The sequence below is a fragment of the Osmerus mordax genome, chromosome 21 (genome assembly GCF_038355195.1).
Source record: "Osmerus mordax isolate fOsmMor3 chromosome 21, fOsmMor3.pri, whole genome shotgun sequence".
Taxonomy (NCBI): Eukaryota; Metazoa; Chordata; class Actinopteri; order Osmeriformes; family Osmeridae; genus Osmerus; species Osmerus mordax.
The window spans coordinates 5,132,502-5,150,594 of record NC_090070.1 but is presented as its reverse complement, the minus strand read 5'-3'; the positions used below and the strand labels follow the sequence as shown (position 1 = coordinate 5,150,594).

At 39.6% G+C, this 18,093-nt stretch overlaps 1 protein-coding gene across 1 annotated transcript; it reads right to left on the bottom strand.

Annotated features, from left to right (window-relative positions):
- Positions 1–6,313: 6,313 nt before the first annotated feature.
- Positions 6,314–7,333, bottom strand: LOC136965607 (transmembrane protein 121-like). Its single transcript, XM_067259790.1, has one exon. It carries the CDS (start codon positions 7,331–7,333, stop codon positions 6,314–6,316), a length of 1,020 nt encoding a protein of 339 aa, XP_067115891.1.
- Between the last annotated feature and the right edge of the window lie 10,760 nt (positions 7,334–18,093).

Genomic DNA, 18,093 nt, shown 5'->3' with positions numbered 1-18,093 from the left:
CCCACCTCCATCAGAGATACTGACTGTCTCTCCACCTTCAAGAAAAGGCTCAAGACGCACTTGTTCCGGGAGTACAACGGTACTTAGGAATGGTTCGCTTGACCCGATGTCAGTTTCCTCAAGGATCACAATGACTGTTGCTTAGAGACTTGTTGCTCTTGTGGTTAGTGGTAATTGTTTTAAATTTTTGTTCTCGCTGTGATATATTGTTTTTATTACTGTTGCTTGCTTTTTTTCCACAGGTACACTTGCACTTATAGCGGTTCATGTTGTTTAATTGTAACTTGTTTAACTACATGCTCTTATGGTTCTTCCCTTTGGCACTTACTTTGGTTGTTCACAATGTGTGCTTCATGTTTTGGCTACTCGCGATGTTTTTTGGCTATCTTGTTGTTATGATCAGTGACCTATGCACTTTGTAAAGCTCTCTCTTGGAAGTCGCTTTGGATAAAAGCGTCTGCTAAATGAATAAATGTAATGTAAATGTAATTTAATTGCATTGCTTGACTGGGGTTAGAGCACTTATTTCTTACAGTATAATATAACAATGATATGCACTACTACTATGCTGTAGTAGTGCATGTCTGAATGGTGGTCAACAAGCTTCAAGGACAGGAAACAATAACTAACATATCTAGATAAACAAATGGGATCAATGCATGGGAGGGGAAAGGATACAGTAAAAATAAAGCAGTTTACTGAAAACAAATAAAATACCAATGACATAAAAACATGGCTTACAAAACTACCAATAGTAGAAAAAGGATGCAAAACTAAAGACATCAAATATATTAGTCATTTTAGTAATTCATTAAATATGCCTTTAGGCAAGAATACGCTAGATAGGGAGTCAGGTGGCTGAGCGGTTAGGGAAGCGGGCTAGTAATCTGAAGGTTGCTGTTATCATTGTTTCCATGGTTTCAGGTGCAATGGGGACCGTCAGGTTTGAGCATCTCTCTAATAATGTCAGGAATGTGTGTGTGTGTGTGTGTACAAAGTAGAGTGGGTTCAGTTTCCCAGGATCATCTCAAGAACCAGGCACTTTGCAAAGTTCATATTCTGCATGTGTCCTCTTTATAATCAAACGGAGTGCAGTGCCGCGATTGCCGTTGTTTGGATAAACACTTTCACAAAAATAAGTAATGAAAAAATGCAAATAATTTGCCTCCAGTTTGGCTTGCTTTCTTTGCGTCCCAGCCCCTACACTCTGGTTCTAGTGATGGGTATTCCGGCTCTTTTTCGTGAGCTGACTCGTTTGACTCAGCTCACTGAAAAGAGACGGCTCTTTTGGCTCCCAAACGGCTATTTGAAAAAATAAATGTTTTGACTATTTCTTTGACTATGATAGGTGTGAAAACAATTCTAATTAAATGAAATCAATCTCTATCTTAACCTGTCTAACCTGTTTAAAAATTGATTGATTAGTTATGGCTCTCCGACTTTCGACTCCTCGTCTGACTGTGTGTGTGTGAGTTGGCTTTGGCCCTCCCTCATGCAGTATAATTGGTTGACGCCCTGTGTATGATTGACAGGAAGAGAATGTGAGGCTTATCAGACAGTCGAATGTGTGTGCGCCTTTAGGGCTATATACGTATTTGTTTGTTGTTCTTTGAATTACTAAATTATTTTACATCCATAAAATCATTCATTATTTCATTATTACATAATCATTTAATTTCTATAGGGTATATTTTTAAAAATAGAGTCGGCTCTTCAGATATGCAAGCTAGCTCCCGACGTTCACCTACAATTGCCGGCTCTTTCGTGATCGACCCATCACTATCTGGTTGGTCTTCTGGTCTGCAGCGAGTTTCCAACGAATATCTCGAGAACCGGGCACTCTGCAAAGTTAATATTTTGCAGGTGTCCTTTTTATAAACCAACGGAATGCAGTACCTCGATTAAACTAATGCAATTAACAAAGGCATTCACAATTAAATGACATGAGTAAGGAAAATAGAGAAATTATATATTATTTTGAAGTTACAACAGATAATCAGCTGCTTTCAAAGGGGCTGGCTAGCTAACAGAACGACCGAATAAAGTGGATATACTTTCAGTATAGATCAGTGATTTTTTTAACCTAAATTAATGTGTTTACTGATGCCAAAACTGCCTGCACATTGCAAATGTACAAGCGCTGTATGGTGAATTAGGCCTACAATTTTGACAACTGGCTCAACCATTGTGCATATAATGCATTTCAATTGTGATCTGAGAAATATAGGTACCATAAACACTGAGAAGAACTGTACCCTATCTACTGACATATTCATCACCGACTGTATCATGGACGCTGTGCACTATAATAATAAAACCAAGCGATGCTAAACCGTGTCAACAATAATGTCAACAATAAAGCTTCATACTGTTCCGAACCTTTCATCCAACATGCTTGTATGGAAGTCAGCCTTTGCTAACTTATTTAACGGTTGAAGATTTTTGGAAGGCAGGCTAATTAAATAGGCCGGTAACAAGGCGTGAGTTTATGCACACGCACGACTTTGTGATGGTTGGCGCCATAAATTGAACAGATGGTCAGGCAGGCCAGCTTAATTCAGTGCCAGTGATGTCACTAATCTCACGTTGAAAGAATTTGCATCTTCTCACCATGCAGACATAGGCCTAGAGTAAGCCTACACAGCTTAAAAATCTTCATTGATACTGTAATTTCCAATAAAGGCAGTTACTTGTATACTTTTAGTTTTATTACATTTACTTTATATATTCCATCCATCCATCCTCTACCGTTTTTCCGGGGGTCGGGTCGCGGGGGCAGCAACCTAAGCAGGGAGGCCCAGACTTCCCTCTCCCCGGCCACTTCCACTAACTCTTCCTGGGGGACCCCGAGGCGTTCCCAGGCCAGCCGAGAGACATAGTCCCTCCAGCGTGTCCTAGGTCTTCCCCGGGGCCTCTTCCCAGTGGGACGTTCCCAGATCACCTCACCAGGGAGGCGTCCAGGAGGCATCCTTATCAGATGCCCGAGCCACCTCAACTGGCCCCTCTCGACGCGGAGGAGCAGCGGTTCTACTCTGAGCCCCTCCCAGATGACCGACCTTCTCACCCTATCTCTAAGGGAGAGCCCGGACACCCTGCGGAGAAAACTCATTTCGGCCGCTTGTATTCGCGATCTCGTTCTTTCGGTCACTACCCACAGTTCGTGACCATAGGTGAGGGTAGGAACGTAGATCGACTGGTAAATAGAGAGCTTCGCCTTTCAACTCAGCTCCTTCTTCACCACGACGGACCGATGTAGAGCCCGCATCACTGCGGACACCGCACCGATCCGCCTGTCGATCTCACGCTCCATTCTTCCCAGTTGTGTCAGTATTTGACAATCTTAGACTCAACAAAGTTTTCTATGTTTGCTGAACGTGCGCTTGCGAGATCATGGTGGTTTATCAGGCAGGGATGATGCAAGAATTTTGAAAATGGCCTTAAAAATGTGAAAACATTGTGTTTTTCTATATTACTGGTAGGTATGCCTATCACAACTTAATCTTTAGCAAAACAAGGTATTGAGTTTAATCTCTTACAATACAACAGCCAAAGGCCATACTGTGTCTGGGGAATGTTGAAGATTGGGAACAAGTGAAAACTGATGGACTGGTGATTGTTTGGTTTCTGTAAGATTTTTCTATCCGTTCCCTTGGACTTAGTTTGAGCTTCACTGTTTGCAGTAAAGCTGACAAATGCATTCACACACACACCTACATACATACGTAGGGGTATAGGAAATCCTGGTCACATGCTCTGATCTATACAGTATCTCTTGGGCTTTCTTTATGTTTCTATGTCTCCTTCTCTGTCTGCCTCTCTCTCTTCTCTTCTCTCTCTCTCTCTCTCTCTCTCTTCCTTTGGGCAAAGGGTGTTTTGATCAATAATAGTCAAACTTTTCTGCTCTTTCCCTGTGATAAATGCATACACACACATGAACACACCCTTCCTATCCAATTCCCCCCACTGTCTCTATTTCATCTATTGTTGGTCCAGTTTTGTGTCCGTTATTCCCCAAAGGCTATTAACTCTCCAAGAGTCCAGGGGGGTCACACACATTGCTGTCTATTGCCCATATTAACCATGTGCTGATAGACCCCTGGGCCATATTGTTTTTGATGAATCTGAGCCCATATCGCTAGAGTCCCTTGGTGTGTGTTAAGGAATCCATTTGGCTTGCCCAAGGCCCTACTAAACATGTATTATGCCTCTCACAGACTGGTGCACAGCCAATTTTGCTGTTAAGTGGACCATTCTTGATGTAGAGGCTGGGAAAGGGCATGCCAGTTTAGTTTAGAGAGTGGAATGATGTTAATGTTGGGAACTTGTTTGACAGTCCTTTTTTGAAATGTCCAGATGTGACAAAAAAGACTGTAGTATGTAAACAGTGTGTTACTTGGACTATTTACACTTTTACGCAAAGCACAGTACACTTAAAATGTGAACCTGCAACCTCCTGGTTTGCAGTCTTGTGCTCTAACCACTGAGCTATTACCCTCCCCACTATCCTTTGTAATGTGCTTGAGATGGAGATAGAAGAAATACAATGACTGTCTTAAGCATGAATAACTCACACAAACCTAATAAGCAAAAGCCAGAGTGGGTGGCCCGAAGTGATGCTGCTTCGATATTGCATGGAGGATGCACAAAATACTTTAAGGAGATGCTCTTGATGAACTTGGCGTGATGGTGGGGCGAGACGAGGACAGCAGTTAACAACAGGTTGTTTACTGCTGTTAACAATGATAAACTGAGGAAGGGCTGACCATTCTTTGTGTAACAACCAAAGATAATTTAGTTCTTGGAAGCATTCATTGTCATGGTATTGAAATGAAAGGCTGCTACTGGCAGACTGGAGAGAAAAGTGGGTGGTTGAAAGAAACGACACACACACATGACCTCCTATATTTCAATAGAATAATAAGTCATGACAACGATGGGAGTGGGAGGTGGAGGGTATGTTGTCTCAAGGCTAATGGTTAGCGTGCCTGTGTTATTTCTAAGTTGTGTTATTTCTGATGAGAACATATTCCCTTGTCTATTGAGTCAATACACACAATTCTGTATAGCCACACAAACAATCAGACATGTGTATACTCCACCCACGCACAGAGAATTAAGTCTTTGGAACAAGAAAAAGTGAAGGATAAACAATAAGGGTTGTGGCCTACTGCTAGAAAATAAGTTATTCAAGTTGCATGTGATGCTCATAAACAATGTCATGAATAATCAATAGCTACTCAAAATCTGATAATCAAATATTGCAACATTTGAATAAACATTATATATGTCTGTACATGAACGCAACATACATTTTGTAATACAGTAAAACATTTTATGTAAATAATCTATTTAAAATAAAGTTCTGAATTTGACGTAGTACCAAGATCTCAGCACATTACAGTATTTCTATCAAGGTGGTTCTTATCTCTTTCTTTCGTTTCCAACTTGTCACTTGGTGTCCAATGCTTTATCCTCTGACTTTTCCATCTGACAGTGGTAAGAATATATCTCTTTGAAAAAACATATCTCTACACAGAGATCTTTCTCTCCAGGCATAGAAGAAGCTCTTTAGAGAAGCTCCACATCAGAAAACAGAGTTGTGTAAGCATTACTTTGGAACACAGTCTTCTGTGATTCAAGGATGACAGTGGTGAATTAGTGCTTGTACAGTATTACTGAGTATCAGTTTCATATTCACTGACTGCTATTGATTACAGCACTCATTGTGATATTTACAGTGACACACTGTACTTTATCAAGTGTAAAAACGACTTTCTTACATTTCACATAAAAATAAAATACTTAATTTTGAATAGATTGAACCTTTATTTAACCAGGACAGTCATTAAGAACAACATCTTCTTTACAATGGTAGCCTGGCAAGTGGCAAGAATCAATTGAGGGGAAACACCTATCAATACCAATAGGAAATGACCAAAAGCAGAAACAATCTGACGTGTTTTTTAACTGCTTTGATTGAACAGAAAAAAATACATCATAAGACTCATACACACACACACACACCAGAGTAAACATACAAACTCATCTCCAACCCCTCATATAAGACAGTAATTACAAATAAGTTGATTGGTTTCAATGTATTTTAATTTAAATTGCAACAAAAAAACAAGAGAAAATATCCACAAAAAAACACAATAATAACCGTCTCCAAAATTAAAGAAATCACAATATTCTTCACAACAGTTTAAAAATATATATTTAGCTGTTCTGTTTTCTTTATATTTTGGGGGGTTTCCATCACAGAACCCTTTATCCTACTATATTACTACCATGTGGGGCACCAGCTCAATGCTCACGTTTGGTCACATTCTCTGTCACTTACACAATCTGTCTCCTCTGGTAAAGTTGTAAAGTCCTCAATGATTACCTGAGGTGGCATGGGCATAGACATGGGCACTGATATGGGCACCGTTGGTGCAATGGGAATGGAATTCTTTTGCATATCTATCCCGAGAAGTGGTTTAGGGGCTTCATGCATCTGTCTCCTGTACTGTACAAAGCTGCAAGTCTTCAGGATGATGGCAATTACATTTTTACCTATTAGTATCCCAGACACCCTGGTGTCCCTGTAAAAAAACATGTTCCCACCACGAATAAAGATTGTTATGACATTTATGGTCACAAGACTGAGAATTGGGTAGAGCATCATCTTGTGGGGCACAATGTTTACACCCTGCATGCTAATCTCACTTAGCGACACACATGGCAGCACCAACAGAAGAATGTAGCAGTAAAAGAACATCAGTCCCTCCACCCATAAGGGGAGGCCTTTCCTCTGAGGCTCCCACAGGTTAGCCTGCATGTCCAAAACATCAAGCAGGTCAACCACCACCCAGAAAAGACGGCTCCTGATCTCCTCCTTCTTCTTGTGCGGCCGCACGTACTCCATGTGATCTGTGGCAGCCAAGGTGATGAAAACTACCGGTATACAGATGGACAGGAGTAAGGTGAGGGCCTTTCTCATGACCCCGGCATCTGCCCCTATCCCATCAACCGTGCCTCTCCCATCCTCAGCTTTGTAGTTCTGGTAGACAAAGTAGACCTTGATCTCCAGCACAAAGACGTAGAAGAACCAGAGGATCATGGCATAACCACGCTTTGCGGTGTGAACCTCTGAGCCCACCCACACGGCCACGTAGCGCAGCACGATGAGGAAGCATATGTCACCAACCAGAACCATGATGCACACGCCGATCTTCCGGGGTCCCTGGTTCTGTTCCACAAGGTAGGCGTCCATCAACGCCATACTCCCCATTATCAAGATGGTCGACAGGCAGACATGGGGCTTGTTGGTGGGCGGTGGAGGCACCATACTAAACCAACAGAAACTGTCCCACCAAAAGTGCACCAACGAGTTGATGAATAATGTTGATCACTTCAGTGCTTTTGAATACATATTTCAAAAAGTGGGTTCTCCACAAATAATTTAATGAGTTAAAAGAAAGCAGTGTGCAGACTATTTATCGGATATCCTTTCTCATGTGGGATTAATCGTTTTGGACATGGTTTTGTGCTACTTCCTTATAGTTTTAGTCCAATAATATGAGATCCATACACAAGAAGCACACCAGGTACAAGAGTGTACAAATCATCATGCTGGATGCACTGAGCCTGATTCTCGCCAACACTTTAACTTCAGAGGTCTGTGACTACATATTATTTTGCTTTTCATACAACTAGTCAAATTGAGTCAGTTACTAACTTATCTGACTGATTCTGTTAAGTAAAAAGTTAAATAAATAATAAATATATATCCATACCATTTAATTATGTAAATCCATTATCCCATTATCTGGTGCAAACTCAAATTTTCCCATTATTAGCTAAATTTCTGTGCAATTAAATTCAGCCATCCTAACATTAAGGCAACTGTCAGATATTGTTACATAAGCTCCGGCGTTACATGTCCTCCAGAAGCTCTTATGAGCAGTTAGTAAAAGGAAACTGACTCTACCACACACTTACAGTTTTCTCTCCAGTCCTAGTCAATCATAATGATTCGCAGCATTATATATCTGCATTGATGCCAATGGGAATTTGTAGAGCCCAGCACTAATTCGACACAGTGGTTCAGAGTAAAAAATATTCTATTGATTATATCCAGCGCAGAGAACGGCTTAGTTTCAGTTATAATCCGACATGTTCAAAATACCATTGGAAATACTTCTTTGATGCGAGATGGAATCTTACCAATTAAAAACATTTTGCTTTAAGTTTACCCACAAAAAACACCCCCACTTCCCTTATTGAGCCTTGACAGATAACCTGTAAGCTTAAAGACAAGGAAGATAAAAGTTAATCTTTCAACTTGATTTCCTGGAAACCAGCCTCTTGGCCTTTGATAGAAATCCTGTTAACTTCAAAAGACTGTTTTTCTCTTCAACAATCACTTAACTTCAATGAAAGACTCAGGTCCAAATTGCTTGTTGTGCTTGCAATTGTTGATCCATTGTGTTCCACATCACATTTTTATCCTGGAGCCATCTCAGTGCGCTGAACCTATAAATAAAAAATGCCCATGCACTTGAGACACTTACACTTATAAAAAAGTAAAGCTAGTAAAGCTCTTTTCGGTCGTATATGTCCACATTCCAAAAGGACGCGAATGATGGGCGGAATTGTAACTCTCCTGTTAAGTGTGCGCAAGAACTCTCAACCAAATATTTTTTCCAGTTAGTGTGTTCCACGCTCTCTCTCTTGAGGTGTGAGGTATGTGTCCTCTCAAACTAGGTCTGCAAAAAATTCTTCCCTCCTCCCGCCTCTCTTCCTTTCCTCCGTGTGCGTGCATCCAAGCGTTAGATGTGGCAGAGGCATGCTCAGCAACCTAGCTGCAGAGACGGGAAGAGGAAAGAGGGGGGGGTGAAAGCAGGCTATGGTTATAACCGTCACTAGTTTTCTTTTTTTCTCAGATTTCCAATCTCTCAAGTCCGATGCTTTTTCAAGTTGTTGGCTCAGATTGTCTTTGGAGGAGTGTGACTTATCATGTCTGGTTTCAGCTTTATAAAGGGGGAGCCTATAAAATATACACTATACGCTTATAGAGTAATGAGATTCATTATGTGAATACACCGCATGAGGGTTTTGCACACACACACACATCCTAACTGCCTGACACCGATACACACATCTTCCACTGCTCTGCACACTTCGGGATAAAAATGGCATCACCTCGTGAGTGTAATAAATGTGTGGGGGTTAGGGACCACATGCAGGTATAGCAGTCAGAGCCTTTGCCCTGCTTTTCTCACGGGACCACAACTTTGTGTGGTTTTGAGAACCTTGATGATATACCCCATTTGCATAATTATGAACTCATGTCATATCTAAAGTAGTTCAAGCTTAGGACATGTAAAAACAGTTTTACATGAACAAAATGTTATGCAAATTCATAGAAAGAAAACAATCTCTGCTTTCTCGTTTCCTTATCAGACGGACAGACGTATTCATAATGAATGAAAGACTTCCTCTTCCAAAATGAACAGAGGGATGGTACGTTGTGAATAATACATGACAAAAGGCAGGACTGTGTGGTCTATGAGCTAGTGTGGGCACGAGGTGCGCCAGCTAATTAGGAATGTTTGATCACTTTGCATTCTTTTGGGGCGTTCGCAATCAGTCACAAACACAGGTCAATCTGGACAGCCCAGGCCATCCCAGAGGAACTGTTTTATGTTGTGATGCATTGGTCCACATTGTAAGCTGTACAGACAGGGTGGTGTTGGTTGCAGCTAGAGGTAATGGCATTGTTGCATTATCATTACCAAACTCTCTCTTCTCTCTTTCTAGTCAGTGGATTACTGTTACAAACTGGGAAATATAAAATCACCAGAAAAACATGTGTTGTGTTTGATTGGTCAGATAATCAGAGATTGCCTACCTCCGTTTCCCCAAGGTTTCTCAGGGTTCTGCATTATGGCCTGATCATTCACAGGCAATTGATTGGATCGATTGGCAGCCTCTCTAGTCTGCAGAGGAATCTTCGGGTCCTGTTTAGCACTAAGACTTTTCAGCAGGAAAAAGCACACTCAAACATAAATGTTGCCATAATTAATATCAGACAACAATAATCCATACATTTTACCAACATCATTTTTACAATTTATGTTGCAACAATGTTAACAATTGTTGCTTTTTATTACCATTGTTTAACCTTTATTTAACCAGGCAAGTCATTCAGAACAAATTCTCATTTACATTGATTGCCTGGAAAATGTATAAGGTCACTTGAGGGGAAAAGGGGTGCAAGATAAAACACATCATACAACAAGTATTCTAAGTAAAATGGTAAAAGCAAGAGAAAAGGACACACCCAAAGTAAAGCACAAGTGTAACATGTAACATCAAGGAGCGACATCAAAAATAGCATTTAGACTGGAGAACACAGGTACAGAGAAATACCCCAAAATGAAGCATACAGTTACAGTTGAACTACAGAATGAAACTCAAATAGGGCAAAGGTAGGTCCAGAATATACAAGCCTCTTCAATAAAAAAAGAACAGCTTGCTTCTGTGTCATTTCAGTGATCACCATGACATCAACTTGGTGCATTGCCATGGAAACCCCAGTTTCTCAGTTCTAATACATCTAACTTCCTTTAATTGCAACTGGCACCAGACCTTTTTTTCTATTCAACGCAGGGTACAGCTAACTCCATTACTGTAATGAAATAGGAAACTCAAATGCAAATTGTGAGGTTCTCCAATCTTATTATATCAAAGAGGCTATAAACCATAGGAGCTATTTAACAGTTTCACTGTAGCCAACAACATGCATTGCACATATACGTATGACTTCTCTCACCAACAAATTGGATCACAAAAAGTCAAATTCTTTGCTCTTGTATCTGTTCTAGAAAATGTAAATACAACTTCATGTGTTTTGCTGTAGTTTACTATACTGTCTACCTATATTCTATAATTAGATCATCAATAGGCTGTTTTGATGTGTCAAGAAAAAGAAAATTAGGTAAAGGAATTGCCAGAGAGCTAACTGGGAATTACCAGTTCAACCATGCACCCTTTATACAAAATCCTACCTAATGCATCTTTGCTTATTGGCTTGTATTTCTCTAATAATGACAGGAATCTCTGTCTGTCTGCCTGTGTATCTGTATTTTGAATGGGATTTTAGGGCTGCGAGCTTCCAACGATTATCTTGAGAACCGGGCACTCTGCACAGTTCATATTTTGCATGGTGTCGTTTTTATAATCCAACGGAGTGCAGTGCCTTGATTTACGTTGTTTGGATAAGCATTTTCCCAAAAATAATTTGCAGCAAGTTTTGCCTGCTGCAAATTATTAAACTCTCGGACACATTGAGTTGACTAAGCTGCACGCTCTCGCGAGCCGAAACGATGATGACAGAATTTCAATTGTGATCTTATAAATATAGGTACCAAAGCCACTGAAAAGAACTGTCATCAATAGCTGCATCACGGGCACTGCACTATCTATCCATAACTCGACATCATCGTGGGCTGTGCCCTATCTACAGTATAATTCCAGGAGTCTATGTGTGTGCCACCAATTTCATCACGGCCACTGTGCACTATCTATAGTCCAAGTAATCTGTATTTGTGTGTTTCACTTGCATCTTAATCACTGACTTCATTATAGGCACTGTCCACTAGTATCCAGAAATTGTAGTTGCAGTGTACAAAAACTACAGTTGGCATCAGGAGATCAGGCCACTGGCTAAGTGTAGGACTCACAATTGAGTAGTCACCTGAACCTTCAGACACAGTCTCCCAAAAAACTCCCAGAGGCGGTGGTATTCTTAGAAACAGGATTCATCTCCTATTTAGTGCTGGCCTATTTCTCTTTAACCGTGAAATATTGTCCTGCCGAAAGGAAAGCTGTTACCGGTGTCTCCATGTGGCTCATTGTGGCTTGCCTTCCAACCAAAAGCACATTTTCCAGCTGGTGCAAGAATAGGCCGTAGAGCCTCAGAGAACACAGCATACTGGGTAATGGACACTGTCATGGTCGGTGTGGGAAGCGGAGCCACTACCATCTGCTTAGGTGGTAGATCTGAAAAATAAGATTTTGTAAGACTGCTGTCTGACTAATATTTGTCTTTATAATTATCATACAGTAAATTGTGAATGGTAAAACTTAGTGGATATGGAATCCACTTGTTGCTTTTTTATGAAGGCGTAATATGGTGCAAGGCTGTAGCATCACAACTTGCATGAACCACTTTCTAATAGTAAGGGTCAGGGGCGTCGTGAGACCCTTTTTACTGGGGCATGTGCCCCAGTATAAATCTGCTGTGCCACAGTAAAATCTAAAGTTTGAGTTTTAACAATTTACTTTATTAGTCAGTGCATTAATTTAGATTGATATATTCCCGGAAAAAATAAACTCAGTATCCCAATCAACGCTTGTAAAATCAAAGCAGTTTAACCGAAAACACAAACCGATGCATGTCACTGCGCTCAGTGCCGGTCATAGCACATTTGGTTCCCTTGGCAAGGTTTACCCCTGGCGCCCCCCCTTAACCCTAACCCCACTTTTTAATGCCATACCAATCATTTTATTTTGACTAAAACATAAAAACTATATTACATGAAGCTCAAAAAAACTGTATTTGTACTCAAATTAATGCGAAAAAAATATGTGTGCTCACATTAACTATTGATGTCCCTGCCAAAGCTCAAACTTGCGTCCCTGAACTGTTGTATAGTGGGTTAAGCAAGGGGAGTTTCTATAGCCGAGTAGCCTAGTACATTGTGCGCAGCATGCTTGGAAGAAAAAAAAGGGATATGAATAGGGGACTGTGTCCCAGTAGAGTTGTATGTCTAACAACACCCCTGGTAAGAGTCATGAGGTGCCACCATTTAGCCTTTAAACAGTCCTTATACTGTAGTACAGGGGTCCCCAAACTGTTTTCTGCAAGGGCCAGATAATTTTTCCTTTCTTTAATGTGGGGCCGGGTCGGTCTGTAACAGAAAATTACATGGGCCGGAGTGACTACCAGTGTTATTGTGGAGATTTAATTAAGATTTTACATTTATTTATTATGCTAGATCAGTTTATTATTTTGTTATGCACCATACATCCGTACATATCAAGGGAAATAGCCTATTAAAAGAGCATTATTACTATCGTAATTACCTTTTTTCATATTCATTGCTATTGAAATCAAAACATTTACTTACTTATGCATATTAATCAATGTGAACTGTAAAAAAAAAGAAATTCTCTGGCATTGTTCAGAGGGCCGGTCCAAATATGTGGGCGGGCCATATTCGTCCCGCGGGCCGTAGTTTGGGGACCCCTGCTGTATTATATATAAAAAAAAATACTAAATATTTTCCTCTCTTATAATTATTTATCTTTTTAACTTCTTAGGTTTAGAGGCATTATCTTAGAGAACAGGGCATTTTGGGCATTTCCCTCATATTGTTAATTTATTCTCTGGAAAAACTACTTTCAGGTAACTTTTTAGTATTGTGGCTGCCCACAAAACCGTAGAGAAACAGTGTTTATCATGTTTGGTGTCTATCAATTGATATACACTCATAAAACCAATCCATTAACTGCTACAAATTATTGTTTTTCTACCAAACGTTATTTGTAAATTTGTTATGAATGTATTCCTTTGGATGAATGCATCTTCTAAATATTTCAAATATAAAATATTTATGGACTTTTACGTGTTTTTGTCTAAATATATTTAAGTTATTCACAGCTCTTGTTGTATAAACACTGAGGTGTTTCAGAACCCTCACATGCTTGTGTTTCATCCCTCATCCATGTGTTTCATCACTTACAAAATATAAGGTTTAGTCTCTTTTATTTCCTAGTTGTCACAATTTTGGTGTTCCAAAGCAACTATTTCTACACTTTGAAGAATCCATACATAAGACAATTATTCACATGAAAAATACTTACAGCATGTTTCTGCTGATTCAACTCAAATATTACAACAATAAGCCAACACTCTACCTCCTTTTTCAGTAGTTGACATTCATGTGACTGTAACACGTGTAAAAATATTTCTGTCAAATTAAATCATAATGTGATTTGAGACAATTATTTGGTGCATTGTAATACCTAGTGTGGATGCCAGGTGCCCTGCTCCAGTTCTGGTTTGTTAATGTATGATTGGATCAAAGGATACATGACAATACATGGTGGGAATGTTAAACAGATGTTTGCTGTACTGTTGAACCAACCAGTCTCATATAATTTTTCAGAAGCACTTGCATACCTCTCAGACAGAGAGATGCTAACAAACACATCGTCTGACCCACAAACGTCTTTTATTTTTGTTTGATGTAGGTTTTATAGAATGGAAATATTAAAAAATCATGAGAAGATGCTCTGGAAATGCGTAGAGAGGAATGAAATTAGCCTAATTACAGTGCTTCCGTTTTCTTCAGAAAAATGTCCAAAGTCTGTGGTTGTGTCTTAAATAGCTCAGCGTATTTCCCTGTTTTCTTATCCTACTTGGCTTCAGATTGAGACTTGCTGTGAGATGCCTGGGGAGATTGGTGGTGGCTGGTGTTGGGGGGATGGAAACATTGGGTAAACATCAATATTAAAATGCCCATTCAGAATCCAGCCCATTCCATATGGTAGAATGTTGTCTCGAATGGATCATGATATGCTAGTATACAGTATACTAGTGTTGAATACTGCCTGATGTTTGGCCATATAGTTTTTAGTCATCCAAGAAACCCTGCTGACAATCAAGTTCACCTATGGTCCATTCAGGACAAATGTGTCTATTTGATCTAATATATCTAAGAAAATACAATGAAATACTGTAATGAGATTGAACACTTAATTGAATGTATGCTACACAACACAGTCTACTAAATGTTGAATATACAGAGCTCCAATTGATGCTTTAACAAAAACTTGAAAGTCGTTGAAGTGTTGAACTTGACCACTTATCATTTCACACACACATGCACGCACAAACACACACACATATATAACTTCTGGTTAACCGGACATTATGCACTGTTTCCTGCTGTTTTTTTTTTCAGGCCAATCCATCTTTTTTTCATCTACCTTCTAAACTCAATGTTGAATATAGATTCAAAGACTGATGACATTTATGAAAACAACAATAATTTAATTCATTTAAAGACATAAAGTAACTTTTAGCATAAATTATTCAAAACTGTCCTCTGAAGACTTCATTAGAAACCATACAAGTAAAAGTTAATAAAATCTCAATTTGTAAAAAATATATAAATAAAACGTTTAAGAAAATGTCTCTCAATTAGTCAACATAAAACAATTATTCTTTGGAGGACATGAATTAAATATTAGCATGCTATTTTTAAACATTGGTTAACAGTGTGCACATGATTATGGACTATATTTCCAGCTTGGAAATATGGCTCACTAATACTTGAGGGACAGTACTTGCAACAGCCTGTAGCAGATGCTAGAAGTCCAAGTTCTCCACCATTGACTCTCCCTTATTCACTTCAAAGCAACCAGGAGGGAAAGAGGCCAGGTATTTGCATATATTTGCATACCTGCAGATGCATCCTAATTTGCAGCAGCTGTTGGTTTAAACGATCCCCATTTGGACAGAAGACGTTTGGGTTTGGGTTGAAGTAACCAGAAGGATGTTTATCAAAAACTCTTCCACTTAACCCATGAAATAGTTACCCACAGATTTGGTTCTTGGGACCCCAAATAGCGCCCTGAATAAGTTCTCGTTTTACCCTAAACCTATGTGGAACAGTTCAGACCTTGGAACGACCAACAAAACTACATTTAGAACTTTGGCTAATTCAATCCTACAGTTTGTGATACCTTTGAGTCATGTGTTTTGTGTGTCAGAAATATGTGGGGAAATCAGAAGTCTTGTGGGGTTCTCAAAGTGGATGGTGGATGACACTCTTTGCAAGGCCCATTTTTCTGTATCCCCAACTCTTGGTCTGGAACCCCCATCACCTTCCAACTCCACCTCAATTCAGATGCTGAAGCCAAAAGATGACATATAGTCTAAGAAGTAATCTACTGTATGAATTTAAAAGATAAAGTTAAGGGATGGAGTTTGAAATCTATGTTTTTGCAGGCAGTAGTTATATCAGTGTGATATTGTTTTATATATTTTTTAATCAATATGTTAGTTATATAGTGATGAAAGTTATGTTGATTTTAAACTATGAAAACTGTAAACAGGATCTTGGAGAAACACAGTCTGTATTATACCTTACTAAATCAAGATTGTGATTTATAATACTCTACTGTTTATGTCCTAATAGCTCTGGAAAGCACTGGCCTTGAACCTGAAATGCCCTTTGTAACTGCAGCACTGTGTAAGTACAAGTGACAGAAATGTGTATGTGGACATGAAACCACAGAGGCCTCCCTGAAAATGCCAACTGACCTAATAACTAGAGCCCTCCCAACAGCTGCACATTCACTCACTCACCCAACTCCAGATACACATCTAAAACAGTGACTTTGGGTAAAGTCTTAGCTCATAACCAGGTCACAGGGAAGTAGAGCTTTGGAGCTCACAGTAATTGCCTTTCGACATAAAAAATAAAAAAGGAGCATCCTTCTTCACGCTCTGATAAGTTGGGCTGGAGTGTGTTTGAGCTGTAGATGCACAGGTTGTCAAAATAGAGTTGCACTTCAAAAGGTGTCATTTAAATGTTATTGGTCCTTTGCATCACATCTTTGATGCTTTTAGTCAAGTAATCATTGGGACATGCTCCTACTTCCTTATGTCCTACAATGTTACATTTACATTTAGCAGACGCTCTTATCCAGAGAATGTTGAAATCAACTCTTACATCCCATCATCAGTAAAACAACATCCTATTCTGAAGCTGAAGCATTTTCTTGTGCCTAAATGAATCACATAGTCTATTGAGTTAGTAAGGAACCAATTTAATGTGGGAAGATGCCCTTGTTCTATTGTTTGACCGTGTTAATCATGGTAAACTGTTTATGAAATTACAAGAGCGAGGGGTCCCCCCATACCTAATACGTATCATGCATTATTGATACTCCCATCAAACTATGCAAGTCAGATGGGGAAAGACAACATCGGCTCCTTTCCCAGTTACCAATGGGGTTAGACAAGGGAGAATATTGTCACCTGTTCTTTTTAATTTGTATATGGATGATCTTTCTAGGACATTAGAAGTGTGTAAGACTGGCTGTATGGTGGGGGATAGGTGTATTAATCATCTGATGTATGTAGATGACTTAGTTATTATGTCTCGATATAGTGCTGGCCTACAGCAACTGCTTAGAGTCTGCTCAAACTATGGACTACAGTATGACATCAAATTCAATATAAAAAAGAGTGATGTAATGATTGCCAGAACTAAAGAGGACAGGAAGCTATGCTTTCCCTCTTTTTACTTGTCAGGGCAAGAGCTGAATGTAGTTGCTAAAGCAAAATACCTGGGCCACATCATCAGGGATGATGTGATGATGATGACATACAGCGCCAATGCTGTAAATTATGTGGACAAGCAAATATGCTGGCACGCAAATTTCATATGTGTAATGACGAAGTTAAAACATCTCTTTTTAGAGCATATTGTACTCCGCTGTATACAGCTCACCTATTGTGCAGCTACAGTAAAGCAAAGATACATAAGATAAAAGTGGCATACAATGATGCACTTAGAATTCTGTTGAAGTGTACAAGATGGTCCAGTGCTAGCCATTTGTTTGTGACGAATAATGTTCCCACCTTCCATGCTGTACTGAGGAATTTTATGTACAGATTTATGTGCCGGTTAACAGAGTCAAAGCATGGGCGTATCTAGATACGCCCCAAAAGGACGTATCTAGAGCGTCAAAGGTTACGCCCAAAAGTTTCATTAGCCCCCCAAATTTGTTTAATAAAAAAAAAAAGCCCAAAAGCCTTCCTAAAACCCACTAGAGGACACTATTTAAAAGGATATTTTCAAAGATTTCTTCTGGGGGAACATGCTCCCAGACCCCCCTAGTTTTGCTGGGTTGCAGGAAAAATAATAGGTTTTATCTAGGGGCTTAGCCCCCCCAAAAGTGGGAACCTAGATTCGCCCCTGAGTCAAAGAATACAATTTTAACTGCCTTAACCAACCCTGCACT

Coding starts and splice junctions, on each gene's coding strand:
- LOC136965607 (XM_067259790.1), bottom strand. CDS start 7,333: ATGGTGCCTCCACCGCCCACCAACAAGCCCCATGTCTGCCTGTCGACC.